This window comes from Pseudochaenichthys georgianus, chromosome 4 (genome assembly GCF_902827115.2).
Source record: "Pseudochaenichthys georgianus chromosome 4, fPseGeo1.2, whole genome shotgun sequence".
Classification (NCBI taxonomy): Eukaryota; Metazoa; Chordata; class Actinopteri; order Perciformes; family Channichthyidae; genus Pseudochaenichthys; species Pseudochaenichthys georgianus.
The window spans coordinates 9,221,972-9,242,555 of NC_047506.1; the positions used below are offsets into that span (position 1 = coordinate 9,221,972).

General features: G+C 40.4%; 1 protein-coding gene across 2 annotated transcripts in view; it reads left to right on the forward strand.

Annotated features, from left to right (window-relative positions):
- Positions 1 to 730: 730 nt before the first annotated feature.
- The window catches only part of ddr2a (discoidin domain receptor tyrosine kinase 2a), a 34,430-nt gene continuing 14,576 nt past the window's right edge, over positions 731 to 20,584 (forward strand). For both annotated transcript variants that reach the window (XM_034081709.2, XM_034081710.2), the window contains exons 1-2: positions 731 to 869; positions 16,928 to 17,041. In XM_034081709.2, the coding sequence (XP_033937600.1) occupies positions 16,960 to 17,041 (82 nt within the window). In that variant the 5' untranslated portion in view covers positions 731 to 869; positions 16,928 to 16,959. The remainder of the gene's footprint in view (positions 870 to 16,927; positions 17,042 to 20,584) is intronic.

Consider the following 20,584-nt stretch of genomic DNA (forward strand, 5'->3'; position numbering starts at 1 on the left):
GCTGAAGAAAATCTCCATTCAAGTGGATTATAATATCCATACATTCTTTCCTGTTATTTGGAATACAGTGGAAGGTAGTACAGATGCCATTTAGGAAACATTTTAAGAATGAAAACCCTCAAAGTAACAATTGTTTTGAATGAAACCATTTCAAAATAACTTTTTAACTTCTTCAGTCTGGTCAAACAGTTGAGGCCACATCATCAGCTGATGGCACCCTGTATGATGTGAGTAGAAGACAACCTCTCTTTGACACTTGACCCTTCACTTTTCATCTGGTTTGACTATTAGTGCTGTGACGAAGTGCTGTTTTAAAGAAAAAAAAGTATCTTAAAGTGTATGTTTTGCGTGTGTGATCATCAGATCTACAGCATTTGAAGATCAAGGTGATGTATTTACAGCATTCTAAATCTATGCTTGCCTTGAAAAATGGCAACACTGAAGCAAGAAACCATTTTTAAGTTCTATACATCTGTTACCTTGAATTATGGTTGCTTCAGCCTGTAGCTGTCAAAGAAAGACTCTTTTCAGGAGGAAGAAGAAAGCTTTCTGATGGAGCGTTGGATTCGCACTTAATTGAAACCTTATGTGCGGCATGTGGAATTCTGGGATTCTGGCACTCTCCCAAGAATCCACAGAATGTGAAGGTTTTTTTTGCCTCCCCCTCTCTCTCTTCTCTCTCTCTCTTCTCTCCCTCAATTTCTTTCCTATGTGTGCTGGGGTTTCTTACATCAGCCCGGGTGAAGGCGACTTACGGTCTGAGGGCGAGCAAGAGAGAAGGGCTCTGATTGTAACATCCAGTCGTCCTGACTCTCACCGGAATAATACATCTCCGAACAAATGGTCTGAAAGGATAGGACGTCTTAAAAGTAAGTCCTCGTTACCTTTTATACTTTTAACCATAGCTCTTTGCTGTTTCAAATCATGGTTTGGACTTTAAAACTTAGTCTGACCATGTTTCTCAAAGCCCATGAGAGTACCTTAAAAGTTCCTTGAAGTGTTTCATAGTTGGAGCCTGAGTTGGACGTTTGAACTCCATGTACCTTTTGTGTGAAGTAGCTGTTGATTTGCTGTCCACACTTTACGTCTGCAGAGTAGAGTCTTCTCTGCTCTGCTGCAGATCCAGCTGTTTCCAACTGAAGCCATTTATATACGCTGTTTAACTTGGCTGTGGTTATATGTGATTAAGGCTCATTCCTCCCTTTAAACACCTTTTCACATCAAATAATAATCATGGTTGAAGAAAAGAATATAAATGAACGAGTCTTCTCTTTCTAAATGTCATCAAAACTCCAGCAGAAGCGATTCACTTCAACCTCTAAAGAATATATTTTTGTTCCTGTGTTGAATTAATTTAGCGCCTACCTCAATACGTTTAACAACAGACAATATTTGAGTGTTCGCTGCATCACACAAATGTCTCTATTTTGTGTAACTCTTCCTTTTACAAGCGACAGAAGAAGTGGTACAATGATGGGACTCTTATTTTAATGCCTTTCATCAGGCTTCCGCATCTTTGTTTGCTTTATTGTGGCGGGGTAGTCAGTAAGTATATTTTAGAAAAATGTAACAACTGCCTAATTTATGGTTTGTTGTGGTCAGCTGATGAAATGTTGAATGCTCAGAGTCAAGTTACAGCTTTGAAAAGTTTCCCGTCCCTGCAGTGCATGTCCTGCTTTTGAATGGTGGAGGTAGTGTGTGTGTTCCTCAGTGTTAGGCACGTGTTACGTAGGTGTTACGTAGGTGGTATGTAGGTGGTATGTAGGCGATAGATGTTCCACACAGAGGCCTCTTTTTCTACCTTTTAGAAGTTATTTGTTAACCCAACTTGACACAAAAGAGTTTTGTGAAGATTCAAGAATATGTATGAGCTCACAGTTCTGAAATGTGAACAGTCAGTGAGAGGAGAAGAGAGGTGACGCTGATCAATGGAGTAATTGTTATAAAGAGAGTAAGGTGACCTTCAGGTCAGGTCAGGTCAGGTCAGGTCAGGTCAGGTGTGTGTGTGTGTGTGTGTGTGTGTGTGTGTGTGTGTGTGTGTGTGTGTGTGTGTGTGTGTGTGTGTGTGTGTGTGTGTGTGTGTGTGTGTGTGTGTGTGTGTGTGTGTGTGTGTGTGTGTGTGTGTGTGTGTGTGTGTGTGTGTGTGTGTGTGTGTGTGTGTGTGTGTGTGTGTGTGTGTGTGTGTGTGTGCATGCATGCGTGCGTGTGTTATGCTAAAATACCAAACATTCGTTTTTTCAGCCTTTCCAATTGAATTATTTACTTTTTTTGCCAATTTTACATTATTGAAGTCAAATAAAAATGGGTTTTAGAGGAAGATAAAGAAGATGGACCTTATTAGTCCTCCGAGGGGAAAATTCAGTTTCCACTCCGTCGTACACATAAATGCGTTTTTATACAGGTACATACAGTACACACAGTATACACTGTTTACATCATGCACATACATATACAAATACACATTTTGTGATAGTTGATCCAAAAATGGTCTTCAAATTGAATAGACTGAGCTTTAGCTACTTGGAGATTTGGTACTATTTAGTAAATATTTTTTCTTAATTGATTAATATAAAACTTTAAAAGAATAACCCTGAATTGCAGACACACATGATGTTGAGATCTTCCTTCAAATGCTTAAATGCTGTTGAAACTCTCTTTTTGTTGACATGATGTCATGATGTCACCTCAGAATATGGTCTCTATCTTTAAACATGTCTCTATACAGCTTTCTAAAACATCAATAGCAAACAGTTTTTCATAGAAATGTAGAAAATCCAAACAAAAATCTACAATATCATTATACATTTTGATTTTAATGAGAGCCGAGCTTCTTTCTTCTCACTTTGCGACTTTTCTTCCTCTATCAGTTTTCCTCTCTGAAGCCAGGCTTTTTTCTTTGTCCTGGTGGTATCCTAGGGAACAAAGAAATAATAAAAGCACAACAAGACAAAGCAAGCTGAGGAAAAAAAAAAAGTGAAATTACAAAACTTGACCACAAATTAAATTTGGGGACGCACTGACCACCACAGATGATTTATGACACTATAAGAGTATTCGGGCGTAGATTTTTTATTTTATGACCTTTTTGTTGTGTGCTCTTTTGGCTGGATGTAAATAGGAAACCATCTTTATCGGGGTAAATAAGCTCATTGTCCAAGCGGAAAGAAGGGCATGACATAATAATGAAATGCCTGTGGTTGATTTCAAAGGGGAGTGGATAATGAACCGACATTCAGTGTTTTTTATTTGTCCAGACAGATGGAAAACAGAGAGGGAGACAACATTTAAGGGGGATTTAAGCCCACACAATCACTCCATTATCTGGCTGTAATTTGAAATTTGATGCATACACACTTAAAGGCTCCACACACTCAGCCTCAGATAAAATAGTATAAAAGAAGAACATTACTTGTGTTATCACTGCCTCTTCCTGACATGTCATGTCAATTAGCCAACCTTCCCTCCAAGGTTTGTAGGCTGACTGACATCCTCACATCCAGACCCTAATCACACACCACAGCAACGTCTGTCATTTCAACCCCACATTGAAAACACTGCGCTGGAGGCACCCAGTGCTTACTTAGCTCGGCTGTAACTCAAGGCAGACGTTGTTTGATTGGTAGAGTTTTCAAATCAATGCCTCTGGCAAGAGAAAACCAGCTGTGCACTCGCTAGCTGAGGTGCCTGCTGTAATTTGGTATAAATAGCAGCATTTCAGGGAACCTCATCCCTTAAATGCTGTTGACTTTGTTTCCCACACGTGCTTGAACTTCAACCCTGCCCAAAGCAGAAACCCCACTCATCACTACCATTTGAGGGGGATTAGGTTACTCGAAGCCTAAAGCAGACTGCACTCTGTCCCTATTATTTCTGAGCTTCAATTACTTGTTTGTCTCTGACTTGAGGGCTGGGTCCAGATGAGATGTTGGTCTAGCTCCAGTGACAGGAAATATGACAAAAATGAAGTTTCTACTATAATGTTTTCCATTTTGGGTCAATTAATCAAGGTATTAAGAGGGTGCTGATTTCACTCAGACTGTAAAGATGGATGTAGAGAAAATGTAGAGGAGTTAGATATAGATGCACATTCAACATAACTACTGTGAAAAACAAATACTCTGTTTCAAGTGAACATACTGCTTGCAAAATCTTACTTAAGTAAAAGTACATAGAAAAAGTACTTATCATGCAAAACGGCCCATTTCAGAATAATGTATATTATATTACTGGATTAGACCAATTGTAGATGCAGTAATGTGTAAGCATCACTTCACTGTTATTACATTTCATAAACAAAGTATCTAGTAACTAAATGAAATAAAGGTAGCGCAGTAAGAAGTATCCAAGATACTGTAATGGATACTGAAGTTGCCTCAGATGGAAACATTCCAAGTACCTCAAAATTGTACTTAAATACAGTACTTTAGTGAATGTATTTCATCACATTGCACCAGTGCACATTAACACACAGTGCCTGCTCTGTGTTTGCACATGTGTCCTCAGTCATTTAGTCATTCCTCATTCTCCTGTTTACAAGAAGCACTCTCTTTTTGTTTGTCTCTCCACCTCGCTGTCTCTCAGTTCCTCATGTCTTCGCTGATTAGAGTCTGTCAGGGAAGATCTGTGGTCATATATTCTAACATCAAAAAGACCTCATGACGTGCTGCACGCTGCCACTGTGTGCAAACTACAGCCGGGCAGCGGATGAGTTGTCACTGCTGACGTATCACTGCACGTGCACGGACATCATCAGTTTCTATAGGATTGTACTATGCTCTGTAGTTTGTAAGTGAATGTGTAGGGAGAGGATTTATGTGTTGTCAGTTGTGTCAAAAGAGTATTCATTTAAGTACTTTACTGAAGTCCGTTTTTGAGATACTTTCACTATAGTTTACAGGGAACTATTGTAGTTTTCCACATTTATTTTACATCTATAATTACAATGAACTTTTAAGACTTTTCCGATTGACAATGAAAACACATGATAAGCTTGGACCATTACGAAACTAAATGCATTTTTACATAATTTTTTGCTTGTGACTTGAATTGAAAAAATCAGTGACTGGCTTGGGCCCTTTGTCCCATTTCATACAATAACCACCAAAGCGGTATTAAACTTGTATAAAATCAATTACAACACAAAAGGTCAGAGAAAAGTCTAAAATCTTAACACAAGAGTATTTAGCAGCACATTTTTGTGTCTTTATTCTATCTCTCCAATAACTTTTGAGATTTATATTTTTGATCCTTTTGAGGGGCCTTACCCTTACTTTAAAGCACTAGACTAAAGAATAAAAAATACTATCAAATGACTTTGAACAGCTCTAACAGTAAGACACATACTTCGCATACTTTAAACCCATTGAACTGACAATACTTTTTAACTACAGAATATAGCAGAACAGAACGGGATAGAATATGTCCCAAAAGAGGCACTATTAGGCTTTTTGGGGGGGTGCCCTTTCCTGTAGTTTGTTATATAGGTTGTTGTGCATGTAAATGGGGTTCATGATAGCAAGGCTAAAATCCCAAAGTTCCCTCCAGGGGGAGATTATAAGGTGGTAAATGCATACTGCTGGTATTTATTAAGTCATTATATGCTTAGTTTAGGAACACAGGTGAACTTTCTCTGTTGAAATTAAGGAAGGCTCTTCTCGTCGTAGCTGAATGCACACATGCTCTAGATTTCAGCAGCGTGCAGGGGATGGACTGCTGCTTTAACGGAGGGAAATGGAAAAAGGAAAAAATATTGGCGTAGACAAGTGTTTTTTCCAATCTGACGGTGTAGCTGTAAAGTTCCGGGACTGGATATTCAATCAAAATGGAGTTGAAGATTTGAATGCGTCTCTCCTTACATAACAAAACAGAACCCTTGTCATTGCACAATATATTCACAAAGAACTGTTTGAGTCTCAAATATTTGTCAGATTTTGCAGGTAGATTAAATACAGCCTCTATTGCACGTTCTCACTTTCTGTCTCCCTCGTGGGGCATTAAGCTGGTTGGCTTTTACAGTAAGAGCACCTCCACACCTTTAATTATAGGTCCCTGAAGGCACCATCAGTGAGGAGCTTCAGCAGGTGTGCTCTGACCTGCTGCAGAACCTCAACAAGAGCTGTTAGTGTAAAGACAAACCTTCCCCTCTGCTTCATCACAAGAGTCTCAAGATGGATTTGAAGGAGTGCAGCCCCAGAAGTAGCTTCATGTTACTGTACAACTATTGCTTACGCAGCACAGTCTTGTTTTAAATCCACTCTCTATCATGGCGAAACACTCTGCCCTGTATATCATTACAGTGCATATGTGGTGTAAGATATTCTAAAATTAAGCATGTGGACTGGAACACTTCTCCACAGGTGTCACATCTTCTCCAGACAATAGAGGGTTGTTTTCTCTTCCAGTCAAGCACATTTAATTAATTACGTACGTGTGTGTGTGTGTGTGTGTGTGTGTGTGTGTGTGTGTGTGTGTGTGTGTGTGTGTGTGTGTGTGTGTGTGTGTGTGTGTGTGTGTGTGTGTGTGTGTGTGTGTGTGTGTGTGTGTGTGTGTGTGTGTGTGTGTGTGTGTGTGTGTGTGTGTGTGTGTGTGTGTGTGTGTGTGTGTGTGTGTGTTCTCAGATTTTACTGCTGTGTCTTTACATGGCTCCACCTGGGTCTGATTGGGAAATGTGATGTGGATTTCACTCAGTCCCATAAAAATAAAATATCTGTGATGCTATGTTACAGCCTTCAGGGAGAATCAAGGGGATTTAATAGAAAACACATGTGGATGGTTACGGTGCCCACACTATATGGCAATCGGGCCCAGCACCAACAGTGTACACACACACACACACACACACACACACACACACACACACACACACACACACACACACACACACACACACACACACACACACACACACACACACACACACACACACACACACACACACACACACACACACACACACACCCTTATATACAGCAAATACTGTATATGCATATACTGTATACTAAGCCATGAGGCTGGGGCATGATGTCTGGAGGAAGTAAATTTGAGTAGGAATAGTTGTTGATATTATTTTAACTTTGTGCAAAAAAGAACTGCCTTTTCTTTTGCTTCTCATTTACCATACCAAGGAGAATATTTGCCATAATTTTAAATGTAACAGGGAAAATAACATTTTTCTAGTCATATTTGGGCCTCTAACTTCCCCATGTGCCACTGAACCGGGATGTTGTGGTAAATCTGTATGGGTCTTTACCACCTGACGCCTTAAAGCCCCACGCAATAGATTTATGGCTCCAGCTTTATATATATTTTCATTATATGTATTATTTTCTCATATGGATTGCATTTAGCTCAAATCCCAGCTGTGCTTAAATAACAGCCTCACAGAGCTGCTATCATAGATTCTGGTCGAGGTAAAAACCTACATTTTCTTTACAACTGTTTGTCACAGCTGCAATAATGGAAAGGAGAATGTCTTGACAATAAATGCAGCTGTGACAAAACAGACTGATTGTTATTGCATATAAAGTACATGAGTTGTGGGTAGATTAAAAAGCAAGAATCCAAGATTTTGCTACAGGCTTCTAATTTGATCACAAGATGTTGAACTTGCATATCATCTTGTCACATTGTTTTTTGAACTGTGTGAAATAACTGTAATTACATTTGAAGTAATAGAGTTTATCAGACATTATGACCTGTGTTTGAGCTTTATGATTATGAATTTAAAAAAAAATGTTTTGCTACTTTTAACCTTTTGCTCCACTACATGTATTTTACGTCATTTATGTCATTACTAGTTACATTGGTGATTTAGATTATCAATACAAAATATAAATACATCATAAATTATTTTAGGTTAAGCTACCCAGTTGTAATCCAAATAAACCCCACTTTTACCAAGTGCATTATTGAAGAGTTGAACACATTATTGCATCAATAGTTGTAATTGTGATGTAACAATAATTAAAAATATACGGTGCTTAAATCTGAAAAACGCTTTTACTTTTGGAACTCAAAGTTTATTTTGTTGCTAGTACTTTTTTGTTTTACTCTAGTAAAACTTATTTTTACTTGTAACTGAGTATTTTTACACTGTAGTATTTCTACTTATAATTAAGTATTTCATTAAGTACTTATTCCATCTCTGGCTATTAGTAACTTTGGACCTTCCTCCTTTCAGTCTTTGGAGCGTTCAGTTTTTCTTGACCTGTCGACTCTCCTCTGTGTGTGTGTGTGTGTGTGTGTGTGCGTGCGAGCGAGACGGACCGGGAACAGAGCCAGTTAAACCTGCGTGTTGACATTACCATCTTTCCCAGGGTTCAGGACCTGGCGGTGCAGCAGCGGTTCTATGTGCTGGACTCGAGCCTCCAAAGAAAATCCAATTTATTTATACAAACGAGAAAGCCTGGGAAAACAAAATAAAACAGCTGGAGGAGATGGCAGCGAGCTTTACTGAATGCGAGTGTTTCTGCAGTTGTTAGACGAGGAAGAGGAGGATTTGTGTGTCTGAAGACATCAAAACTTTGCCAAAATACTTATTTATGGCCTTTCCTCTGAGAAGAGTGGAATAAGTGCTCAGATCTTTTACTTTCGTAAAATTAGAAATACTTTTATTTAGAAATACTCCATTAATTGAAAATGTTGCACAAGTACGGAAGTTTTATAAGCAATAACGGTATATCAAGTATGAAAAGTACATGCAAAACGGCACTTTTTTTTTGTTATCATCAACTACGTGTGTTAAGAACTCAGGCACTTAGGAGGTAGGACCCAATTGCATGACCTGGGAGACAGAGGTAAAGTATTGGAGAGATACTTTATTTTTCCAAAAGCAGGCAAGATGAACAAAAAAGTCACTATTGAATCTCAGGTTGAGATGACAAAAAGAAATAAGAACAAAATGAAAATCGCTCACGTGGTGAGGAACACAACTTTTCAATAGCACAAAGAGAGCGTGGACCTGACTGTGGCAAGAGACAAGACCTTACCATTGCAATAGACAAACCGCACAGACCTGAACATGACAAGAGACAAAAACGAACTGACACTGAACACTGGGAGACAGGGGAATTTAAACACATGACAATAAGACACAGGTGGGAACAATCAGGGGCGGGGCTGACGCTGATGAGCACAGGAGACACAGAAGGGATGACAGGTGAAAACAATCAGGAAATTAGACACACCAGGGAAACCAACGACAGACAGGAAAACACGGGGAGAAAGACCAGACAATACACAGGGAGGAAAACATGACAAGGAGAACAGAAAAACACCCACTACCAGACACACAAAACAAAAAACGTGACACAACACAAGAATCGTGACAACGTGTCATATAATTTTGATGTTGAACATTGTCAAAGTTGTGCCAATTTTTTATCGATTACAGAACTGCATTTCTGTATATCATAAAAGAATATCATGTGTTTTCAATTGTGTTTTATTAATGCAGTAAAGTAAATTACAATATACAAGGTGGGGTAAAGGTATAGCATAAAATGAAGATACTCAAGTAAAGTACAAATATGCCGAAACAGTACTTGAGCAAATACTAATATGGGGTCTAATGGGTGAATCTAAAATATATTGTAATTTGTCCCGACACTGTGTGTGTGTGTGTGTGTGTGTGTGTGTGTGTGTGTGTGTGTGTGTGTGTGTGTGTGTGTGTGTGTGTGTGTGTGTGTGTGTGTGTGTGTGTGTGTGTGTGTGTGTGTGTGTGTGTGTGTGTGTGTGTGTGTGTGTGTGTGTGTGTGTGTGTGTGTGAATGTGAGAGCTCTGGGGGTTTCTGAGGGGAGTGTCTGACCTTCACCACTTCCTGAACCAGCAGAGAGGGAGCTGATATTTATGGGGTGCAGACTATTTTTCCTCCAGAAGTAGACGTTCAAGTCAATCGTCTATTCGGGAACCTTCTACTCAAAGTTGTCGAGTCAGTATTGTTCTGATTATAAGCACTTTAACATATCTATGCTAAATCTAAACTCATACAGTATATATCAGTCCCAAAGTGAGTAACTGACATGTTAGATATTGTGTTTAATGGGAAATGTCATGCCATAACTCCCACTGGTACAGTATATACAGTCGTTTGCCACCACATTTGGTATAATTTACCACATATGGTTTTGTTTTCACACGTGATCCTCTGGGAGAAAGTAACAGTGCTGTAGACGGCTGTCATGCTATATAATATAGTAATGGAAAGATTTGAAGATATAAAAAAGTAGGTCTAACTTTAATATTTATACTAGTTTACTCAAATAGATTGCACAATGTAATGTACACATACAGTTTGCATTATTTTAAGCCTACGTCCCCAGATAACCTGAAGTTATATGAAAGAAATACACAAATACTTTTATTTCTTGTTCTTCTCTGCATCTTCTCACTTTGTTTCTAAAGGTTTGGATCTTCTCTCATGTGTCCAACACTGTGATTTAAGACTCATAAGGCAAGGCAAGTTTATTTATATTGCACCTTTCAACACAAGGCAATTCAAGGTGCTTTACAAAAATGAAAGACATTCAGACAAAGGCATTTAAAAACAGTCATTAAAAAGAAAAGAAACATTAAAAGACTGTCAAAGTTTTCCCCAAAACTAAGAAAATACCCATAGTCGTACCTCCCACTATAAAATAGTAGTACCTTGTATCCTACTATAAAGCTCACAATAGTTTTAGTAAAACTATAGTCCCTGTAGTCCACCCTCGAACTATAAGATCCTTTAATTTTTTCCAAAACTAATAAAACTGGCCTCTAGTTTGACCCACAAAACATTTAAAAGTACTTTAGTACTTTTACTTTTTCATAAAGAAAATGTCCCTACTATCTTTGAAATGTGTCAAACATGCTTCTCTACTTTAAATTACCCTGTTATGATTTCCTAACACACTTTCAGCCCCAGTTTATTTTTGGTTCCTTTTCTGAAAGCTTTCCTAGATGTCAGTGGACCTGACTGGTTTGTTTTGAGTGAGCTGTGTTTTGGTGTAGGCTTCCATGAAGGTTAGCTGTCTGAAAGATCTGCAATGAGTCGCTTTTGACTTTTTTCACGTCAGGATGAATTTAGAAAAAGACGGCTCTGTCTGAGGCTATATGTTCTCCGAAAAGGTCACTTTGTCACATTTACATATAGAGGTCATGTTGACCAAAATGTGACAATGTTTGGATACAAATGCAATTAAATGCTAATAAAAAAGCAGGGAAAGAGAGTATAGAGCCACTTAGATACTTTGAGCTTAAAGCCTACAATGCATGCTAACATTGATGAGGTTTGCTTACCATCTAGCTTAGCATGTTAGCATGCTAACTTTAGCTATGAAGCACAAAGGAACTAAGTGGTAGGCAGACACATCTCTCCTTCTCAGCCTTTCCCCCACATCTCTTCTCTGTTTGTGTCAGAGTGTCTGAAGTGAATGGTTTGTTAGCAGCCTTTTGAAAACTCCTCCAGAAGTAGGTGAACCTTGTTTATCTGGTCTCAATGGTTACAAAAGAGAGCATTCAGAAAAGTGAAATCCAACCCAAAACTGTATCTACAACCGTATCTCTCTCTGCTCTGACATACAGGTGGGGAAGGTTTCTGCATCTCCTGCCTTTTCCTACTTTTTCTCTCAGGAGCTCTGAGAATAATTTCCCCTCTGAAGGGTTTGTGCAGCTGGTCCTCCGTCTCAAATCCCCCCATCACTCTCTTTTTTTACTGTTACTTCCCATGTTTTCAGTTCAGTAAAATCTGTGTTACTGCAAGGTGTAGCCGTTTAAATACATTTTAAAGAGCAATGTCCTATTTTCACACATTAAGTTGCACTTTACGTGTCAGTAAAAGGTCACATTTGGAAGGTTTCTGTGGGAAAAAAACTACATTTGGAGGAAAGGAAAAGCATATCAAATACATTGCTTTGGACATTTTCGAGATTAATTAATAGAAAGTTGAAATTCCATCCTTCAGATGATTTGAAAATGCTTTTATAAGCAGTTTTTCCTAAAAAGTACTAAATATCTCTGAATGCGAAAAGGGATAATTCCTGGAATAGACACTTTCGGAAAACCGAGATACGACATGAATATGTTTTTCCTCTGAGAGAAGTTTCCAGAGCTGTGAACCTGTGTCTGTTACTTTAGTGCTTCTAAAACTGATTTGACTATAGCAGAGGCTAGTGTGGCGGAATAACAGCTGTTTACTTTTTTTTTTTTTAATTTAATATATATTTATTTGACAGGGACAGTGCACATTAATTGACATTTCTGTAAATGCGCCAGAGTTAGCCAACAGGCTATTTTTCGTCTGTAGTCCCTAAAAGTATAATCGCAACATAAATGCATGCATACTTTTTTCTTCACACAGGTATTGAGAACACAGCTGGATCCAAAGGAGGTGCGATACAACTGATGGACAGGAAATACATTTTCCATTTTAACAATCACTAAACCATGACCATTTAGGCAGTTTCTAATGTTAAACTTACTGTACACTCAACTAAACAAATTCTCAAAGTACAACAGTATAAACAATTACTTTAATCTCATATATGCAGCTTTAACTCTGAGGATACAAACATACATGTATGTCTTTTATCCAAAGCAACTTACATACACTATTTTAATCATCTCAAAAAGCAGCTGAAGCTTTTAGGAGTTGTATTATTACTTTTAGATACATTGCTTTGATGTTGTCATGGTCTAGAGACTGTGGGAGAATTTCAACCTATTAGTGAAAAATCAAGATAATTCATCCTCTGGGAACAATGGATGTTGATGCTATATTTCATGATAATAATTTTGGATATAATTTATTTTGGAAGAAGGAGAGACTGAGCCACATCGAGCGTGCTTTAGCAAATGGTGATCACTGTTGTGAAATGTTCAGTGGTTTTGCAGTAAATGGGCTAAAACATGTAAACACGCCATTATGGTCCTTTGAGAGTCTCCAAACGTTGAACCAAAGGTCAGTCCTCTTTCACGAAACAGCACAAGCAGCCTTTACATACATTTTTCTTCAGCACATGGTAAACACATGTTTTACTTCTTAATGCACACAAGCCATCAGGTGTTTGTGTTTCATTAGCCATGAAAAGCTGAGAGGAGTTAAGCTTAGTAAAGGCGTCTCAGTGGGAAGTGGCTGTAATCTGAAGCAGCAGGAAATGGAAGTAAAAAAAGCAATGAGATCATGTGTTGAGGGCACAATGAAAGAGGCAAGTCAGACCTTAATTTGTGTCACAAAATTCAGTTGGTGGACCATCAAGTCTGGTCGCACAACATTAGTTTAGGGTTGTTTTTACAGGATTACTTTTAAGGCAAAGCATTTGGCTCTTAAATCACATGACTTTGGAGAATGCATTTTTGTCCACAGGCCCTATACTTGGAAAAAACATAAACCATAAATATAAAAATAAATCATATTTCCAAATGCACATGCCCAATCACTGCAGCCAGACGATGTGGAAAGCTGAGGAAATTGTTTTTGAAATATCAGGTATCTTTATAAAATCCAACCAGCTGGTCATAAATAGAGAACATTTTTGGCATGAGCTCAAAAACAACAAGTCTGGATTTGTTTCCAAGGGGCAGAATTCAGCATGTGTAAACCTGCACTTCATATATGTCATATCTTCACAGAGGTTAACAGAAGAGTTAGCAAACAAATAGATAGATAACTCATGTTGAACACAAGCAATAAGAGAAAAACAAAGATGATTTTAGAGGAATAATTATGTATTATAATACTGCTCAGTCACTGACAGCGTATTGGACAGTATTTGAATGAAGGCCTGTAGTGTTACTCCCGGCTGCTGATCCTTGTGTTATTTCAACAGGGAAACGTCAGGAAAATGTTGTTTTTAGGTGGTGACGAAGACCAGGATACGTCTGATACACACAGACATTGATGTCTCTGTGTGAACATTCCCACAGTACCCTGGTAGTTTTGTTTTTTGTCATGTTCAATTGGCTTTAGATAACCCTGCTTTGTAGTATTTACATAGGAGTTGTAGCACAGGATACAAAACCATTAGATAGTGGACAAAAAAAACTAAAAGCAATTGGAAAACCTCTAGATAGCTTATACTAACACAAAAGTGTCTCAGTTGCTGAACAGATGTGTTACACAAGACACAATTAACCTGGTGTAAACAATAAAATGTATACAACAGAGACTTTGAGCAGCAGGAAATGGGCCCCTGCTGGTTTCTGCAAGTAGTAAACTCTGTCACAGTCAGATAGCAACACTGAGATGTTTAAAGAAGACATATTAGGCTCTTTTTCAGGTTCATATTCATACTTTGTGTCTCTACTGTGACATGTCTCCATGCTTTAATGTTGAAAAGCTCTTTATTTGGTCTCATACTGCCTGTGCTGCAGCACCTCTTTTCACCCTCTGTCTGAAACCAGAGCCCAGTCTGCTCTGATTGGTTAGCTGGCAGGCTCTGTTTTGATTGGTCAACCCATTACAGATGACCCTCCCCTTAGCCTTCCATCCATCCATCCATCCATGACCCATCCTTCAATCATGACCATAGGTGAGGGTAGGAACGAAAATGGCCCGGTAGACAGAGAGCTTTGCCTTCTGGCTCAGCTCTCTTTTCGTCACAACGGTGCAGTAAAGCAACTGTAATACCGCTCCCGCTGCTCCGATTCTCCGGCCCATCTCACGCTCCATTGTTCCCTCACTCGAGAACAAGACCCCGAGATACTTGAACTCCTTCACTTGGGGTAAGGACTCATTCCCTACTTGGAGTGGACAGTCCATCGGTTTCCTGCTGAGAACCATGGCCTCAGATTTGGAGGTGCTGATCCTCATCCCAGCCGCTTCACACTCGGTTGCGAACCGATCCAGTGAGTGCTGAAGGTCGCAGACCGATGAAGCCATCAGAACCACATCATCTGCAAAAAGCAGTGGTGCAATCCTTAGTCCACCGAACTGCAGACCCCCTCCCCCCCTCCCGCACATCGAAATCCTATCCATGTATATTACAAACAGGATTGGTGACAAAGCGCAGCCCTGGCTGAGGCCAATCCCCCTTTTTGAAAAGGGGAACCACCACCCCGGTCTGCCACTCCTTCGGTACTGTTTCCGACTTCCACTCAACGTTGATGAGACGTGTCAACCATGACAGTCCCTCAACACCCAGAGCCTTCAGCATTTCTGGGCGGATCTCATCCACCCCCGGGGCTTTGCCACTGTGGAGTTGCTTGACAACCTCAGTGTACACAGCTTGGATAGTTCCCTGCTTCCCCCTCCTGAGGTGTCGGACAGTTTTCCAGAACAAGTTTGGTGCCGCCCGAAAGTCCTTTTCCATGGCTTCTCCGAACTTCTCCCACACCCGCTGCTTTGCCTCGGTCACGGCTTCGGCAATAGAGGCTTTGAACACCGACCACTCTGGTTCAATGTCCCCAACCTCCACAGGGATGCCCGAAAAGCTCCGCCGAAGACTACACGTTTGGGCTTACCAGGTCTATCCAGAGGCTTCCCCGCCACTCGACCCAACTCACCACCAGATGGTGATCAGTTGACAACTCCGCCCCTCTCTTTACCCGAGTGTCCAAAACATACGGCCTCAGGTCCGATGATAACGAAATCGATCATGGACCTTCTGCCTAGGGTGCTCTGGTACCACGTACACTTATGAGCATCCTTATGTTTGAACATGGTGTTTGTTATGGCCAATCCATGACTAGCACAGAAGTCCAGTAACAAACCACCACTCCGGTTCAGATCAGGAGGGCCATTCCTCCCAATCACGCCCCTCCAAGTGTCTCCATCATTGCCCACATGTGCGTTGAAGTCTCCCAGCAAGATTAAAGAGTCCCCTTCAGGAGCCCCATACAGGACTCTTTCCAGGGTCTCCAAGAAGGCCGTATAATCTGAACTGATGTATGAAGCACATACAACAGTCAGAGTTTTCCCCCCCATAACCCGCAGGCGTAGGGAGGCGACCCTCTCGTCCACTGTGGTAAACTCCAACAAAGAAGCACCCAACCGGGGGCTTGTGAGTATCCCCACACCCGCCCGGCGCCTCACACCTTGGAGCGTTAGCCAATAGAAGCGCGAGTTTTACATAGTGATGACATTATGTACTGTTATTAAACAAAGGAGTCCAATGGAAGCGTTTCAGGCAGGGGGGAGTGAATGGGAGACAAACTCCCTCTGGAGGGAACTTTGGGATTTTAGCCTTTGCCGACCATTTATATGCACAACAACCTATATAACACACTACAGGTAAGGAAAACCCCAACAAGTATAACGGGGCTTCTTGTGAAGCAAACTAAGTGGAAGCTGTTTTGATAATGTTGGTGACGATACACATGAGATGTTCCTTAGGGTGTATGCAGGTCATTCTTACTCGGTTTTTTCTTAACTCTACTATTGTGAAAGTAAATGTTTTGCTGTGTTGTTGGATTAAGTGGTCAGTTTGGTTGTTGGAGGCGGCTGGTTGACGCTGCATCCCTTCGGCTGAAGTCATGTCTGTGACTCAGTGTCTCTACTTCTCTTTCTCTCCTTCATTCATAATTGATTTATTCATAATTTCTTCCTTTAATTACTTTGTCATGTGTCAAATAATGAGGCTTCATTTTAATTACATATTAACTATTCTTTCTTGTATGCTTATTATTAAAATATCTCCACTGTTAGAATTGAATAGGCCGTCTCATAGAGTGATAAAGCACTAAATAAATGGAAAATTCAGATTGGTGGCAATTACTGTGCCTTTTATTGTGTGGAATAAAAAAGCGTGCTTCCAATTAAACTCCTACTTTCCTCTTGTATATGCAAACAAATGTGTGGTTCCCATGAACACAGAGGAGTGAGGAGAAAATAAAGTGCTCCTCTTGCCAACAAACTGAGATATCTCTCACTGTTTTAGCCTTTCAGTCAAACTTTATAATAAACCATTCTTCACACATGTCTGTAACCTGTTGTTTCCATCTTGTCTTTCAGATTGTAGGCCTGTCTCTGTGCATGTGTTTGGGATGAAGCACCTGTGGGACGTCCACTTCCTCCTCCTCATCCTCCTCTACCTGTTAGCAGCCGTCACATCACAGGTCAACCCAGGTCTGTGCTGAAAGTGCATCTTATATTTCTCTGCGCTACGATTTAGGTGTTTGTCTTCAAGTCTCCAGCTGCAATGAGCTCATATTTAAGAGTTTGTGAGTACTGTAAAATTGGTTTAGGGTCCAGTCCAGACTATGACTGATTCAGTTTTTGGATAAGTGCTGCTTTGTGGGAGCCTTGTGGTCCCCTAGCCTCTTTGATCCCAGCATGCACGCCTTTCTCCAGCTCTCCCTCCACTGCACGGGTGGTTTGTGTGATGTCAATTTCATTTTTAACAAGGAAATAGAGTAGCAACATTTGGTGGGCAGAGACAGAGTTGAAATTGTAGAAATGACAGCAGATATTTGCCAATTATGACTTCAGTCTCAAAGCTTCTGTCATCACACGCTGAGCTTTCTTCATTGCTGAAAGGATAATAAATGTGATGGGCTCAATGGTAATTAATGATGGTTTTGTCAGAAAGGTTCAACACAGAGGTCACACTGACCTAACTCTGCCAAGCAATGTTTTAAAAAGGAGAAAGAACAGCGGAAAAAACTTCCCATCACTTCCACATCCTCCCGCCTCAATCCACCCCCACTTGTACTTACAAAGAAAAACTTATGACATATTCTTCACTGTTATCCTCTAAACACAACTTCTTTCTGAGAGTGTAAACAAGCAAGAGGTCTTGATGAGAGCATGAGGGTTTTCTCAGTCAACAGTGCTGAAGAGAAATTACATTTTTCAAACCAAAAACAAAACAAACAAAAAGTGATGTTAAACATTAGTTGTTTTCCAGAACGTCCCCTAAATCATTTTTTATTTTCACAGAGTGAGCTGCACAGACAGACATGAACACACAAATCAGTTTTTGCAACACACAAACACATTTGTTCTTTGTGCCAAAGCTAACGGAGAGCGGAGAGTTTAATATGGAGTTTTAAAAAAGCGAGGAAAGACACGGAGAGGGTGAGTGAGATAGAGATCACAGAGCGCGTTTATAGAAAGAGTTTCAAGCAAAACACTGCGTGCACGCTGCGGTTACTTTCATGCATATGTCTGCTTACACATAAGCCTATATATTAATAGCTACATGTCTGTCCCATTCAACCAGATGGGAATGCAGCTTTGGATGCTGGAAACATGTTCCTCAGAATCTTGCACCATTTTGAACTCGGCAAAAACTTTTAACAGTGGATCGTTTCTGAGGCATCTTCTCAAATACACTTAATTATTTCTGTGTTAGACCCTTGTGGGGGTGACTTTCTTTACTTGTCTCTCTTTTAACTGTGTGTGTGTGTGTGTGTGTGTGTGTGTGTGTGTGTGTGTGTGTGTGTGTGTGTGTGTGTGTGTGTGTGTGTGTGTGTGTGTGTGTGTGTGTGTGTGTGTGTGTGTGTGTGTGTGTGTGTGTGTGTGTGTGTGTGTGTGTGTGTGTGTGTGTGTGTGTGTGTGTGTGTGTGTGTGTGTGTGTGTGTGTGTGTGTGTGTGTGTGTGTGTGTGTGTGTGTGTGGGATCCAGCTATCCCACTGGAGTCTGTGGCTAATGCATACCAGACATTCTGACAGCAGGAAAGTCCATTCAAATAGGCTCTGTCTTTCTCTCCAGTGTGTGTGTGTTTTCGAGTATTTGACCACTCATAAGTCATGGAAAGCTCTGTTTGTGAATCTGATCATTGTCAAAGTTCAACAAGTTCTGAATTCAAGACAAAGTTTTGTATCCATTATCTGACCCAAGGGATTTCCTCGCTCGAAAACCACCAGCGAATATTTAAAAAAAAATCACCTCCAGGGTCACAAAAAGCTTGAAACTCAACCTGCTCTGATATATGGAAGCAGGATACATCCACCTATAATTCTGTTGAAAGCTTTAGTGCTGCTGCATTGAGAAGAGGGTCATTTTTCCACAGCCTGGAAATATTCATCACTGAATTTAGTAGAGCTGAGATGTTGAGTGGTGCCAACTTTCCCCTGTTTAAAATTCCCCAGCAATGAAGTTATACCATCCCTGTCTTTCCCATTTTACTCGTGAGTGGGCGAACTTTATTTCACTGTGGAGGGGGAGGAGGTGTGGACATGAGCAGAGGAACAGAGGCCATGGCAGAGCAGCCACAAATCAAGCAGTATTATTATTGTGTGGGCTTTTCTCCTCTGGATGTGTACAGTAAACATTGTGTCAATACATTAAAGGATTCGTTTTTTAGGATTAGACTTTCTTCAAAATCACATGTCACTGTTTTAACTTTTCTTTTTAGACTATGTCACACTTTTGAAACTCATGCTACTACTAAGATTTCAGCATGTCACTAATACATATTTTAACGCCAGAGTTTCTGCTTGTTTAGAAACAACTTTGAAACAATCGCGATTCAAGAATGGTCTGAAAGATTATCTGTCCGAAATATCCTGTAGTATGAGAGGTTTCATGAAAGGACATAATATTAATGCCACTAACTGGATTGGAGTCCCCTCGATTAAGATAATAAAATCCCACAAATGTGTGTCACAAACACGTAAACTCAATGTAAAGCATTTTTCAAATAATTTGAAAAAGGTATGGGCTGGGTTTGAGAGAAAGGAGAGAGTAAACCAAAACAGTAAAATGGTGGATCGTGAAACCACTCGGGGTGAAAAGATGTGCTGCAGCACAGACAGTATGAGGAAAATAAAGACCTTTTGCATGTAAACATGTCACCGCAGAGGCACAAAATACTTATATTTCCACTTTTTGCTACCAGGTTGCCATAGTGTAATTGATGTTATGAAGCAGGCAGTACTTTTATAAATAGGACACCAGAACGGGCTTTGACGGACCGCTGTGAACATCAACGTGTGTGTGTGCGTGTGCATGCGTGTGTATTTGAAGCCAGCAGTTGGACAGCAAACACTGCAGAACAGACCTGCCTTTCAGTCCTCGGGTGCGGTAAAAATCAAGAGGTGAGAGAGAGAGAGTGTGTCTATCACTCCCTCACCTCTCTCCCTCTCCCTCTCTCTCTCCCTCTTTCCACCACACAAGGCTGGTATTTTTCCACCTTTTTCCTGGGTTGATATTTTTAGATGCTGTGGCTAAATGTTAAACCTGAAGTGTGTGTGTGTGTGTGTGTGTGTGTGTGTGTGTGTGTGTGTGTGTGTGTGTGTGTGTGTGTGTGTGTGTGTGTGTGTGTGTGTGTGTGTGTGTGTGTGTGTGTGTGTGTGTGTGTGTGTGTGTGTGTGTGTGTGTGTGTGTGTGTGTGTGTGTGTGTGTGTGTGTGTGTGTGTGTGTGTGTGTGTGTCCAAATCAACACACTCGCCTGCCCCCATAGCTCACCCCTGGGGTCACCTCTGAGTGGGTCGGGTAGATAAATAAACACAGCAAAAACCAACATTTGGGAGAGCGGTCACACATCCGGCTCCATATAATGACGCCGTCTCTCTGACTCTCTCAAGGATGTGGTTAAAGTCTCTGATAATGACTCCTATTTTCATCAATTATGTCCAAGTCGATTGCTAAATGTTTTCCCCAACTAGTGATGTTGCATTGTTGGTGTGTGTTTCACTCTAATGTTATGATTTATGGTTTTGAAAT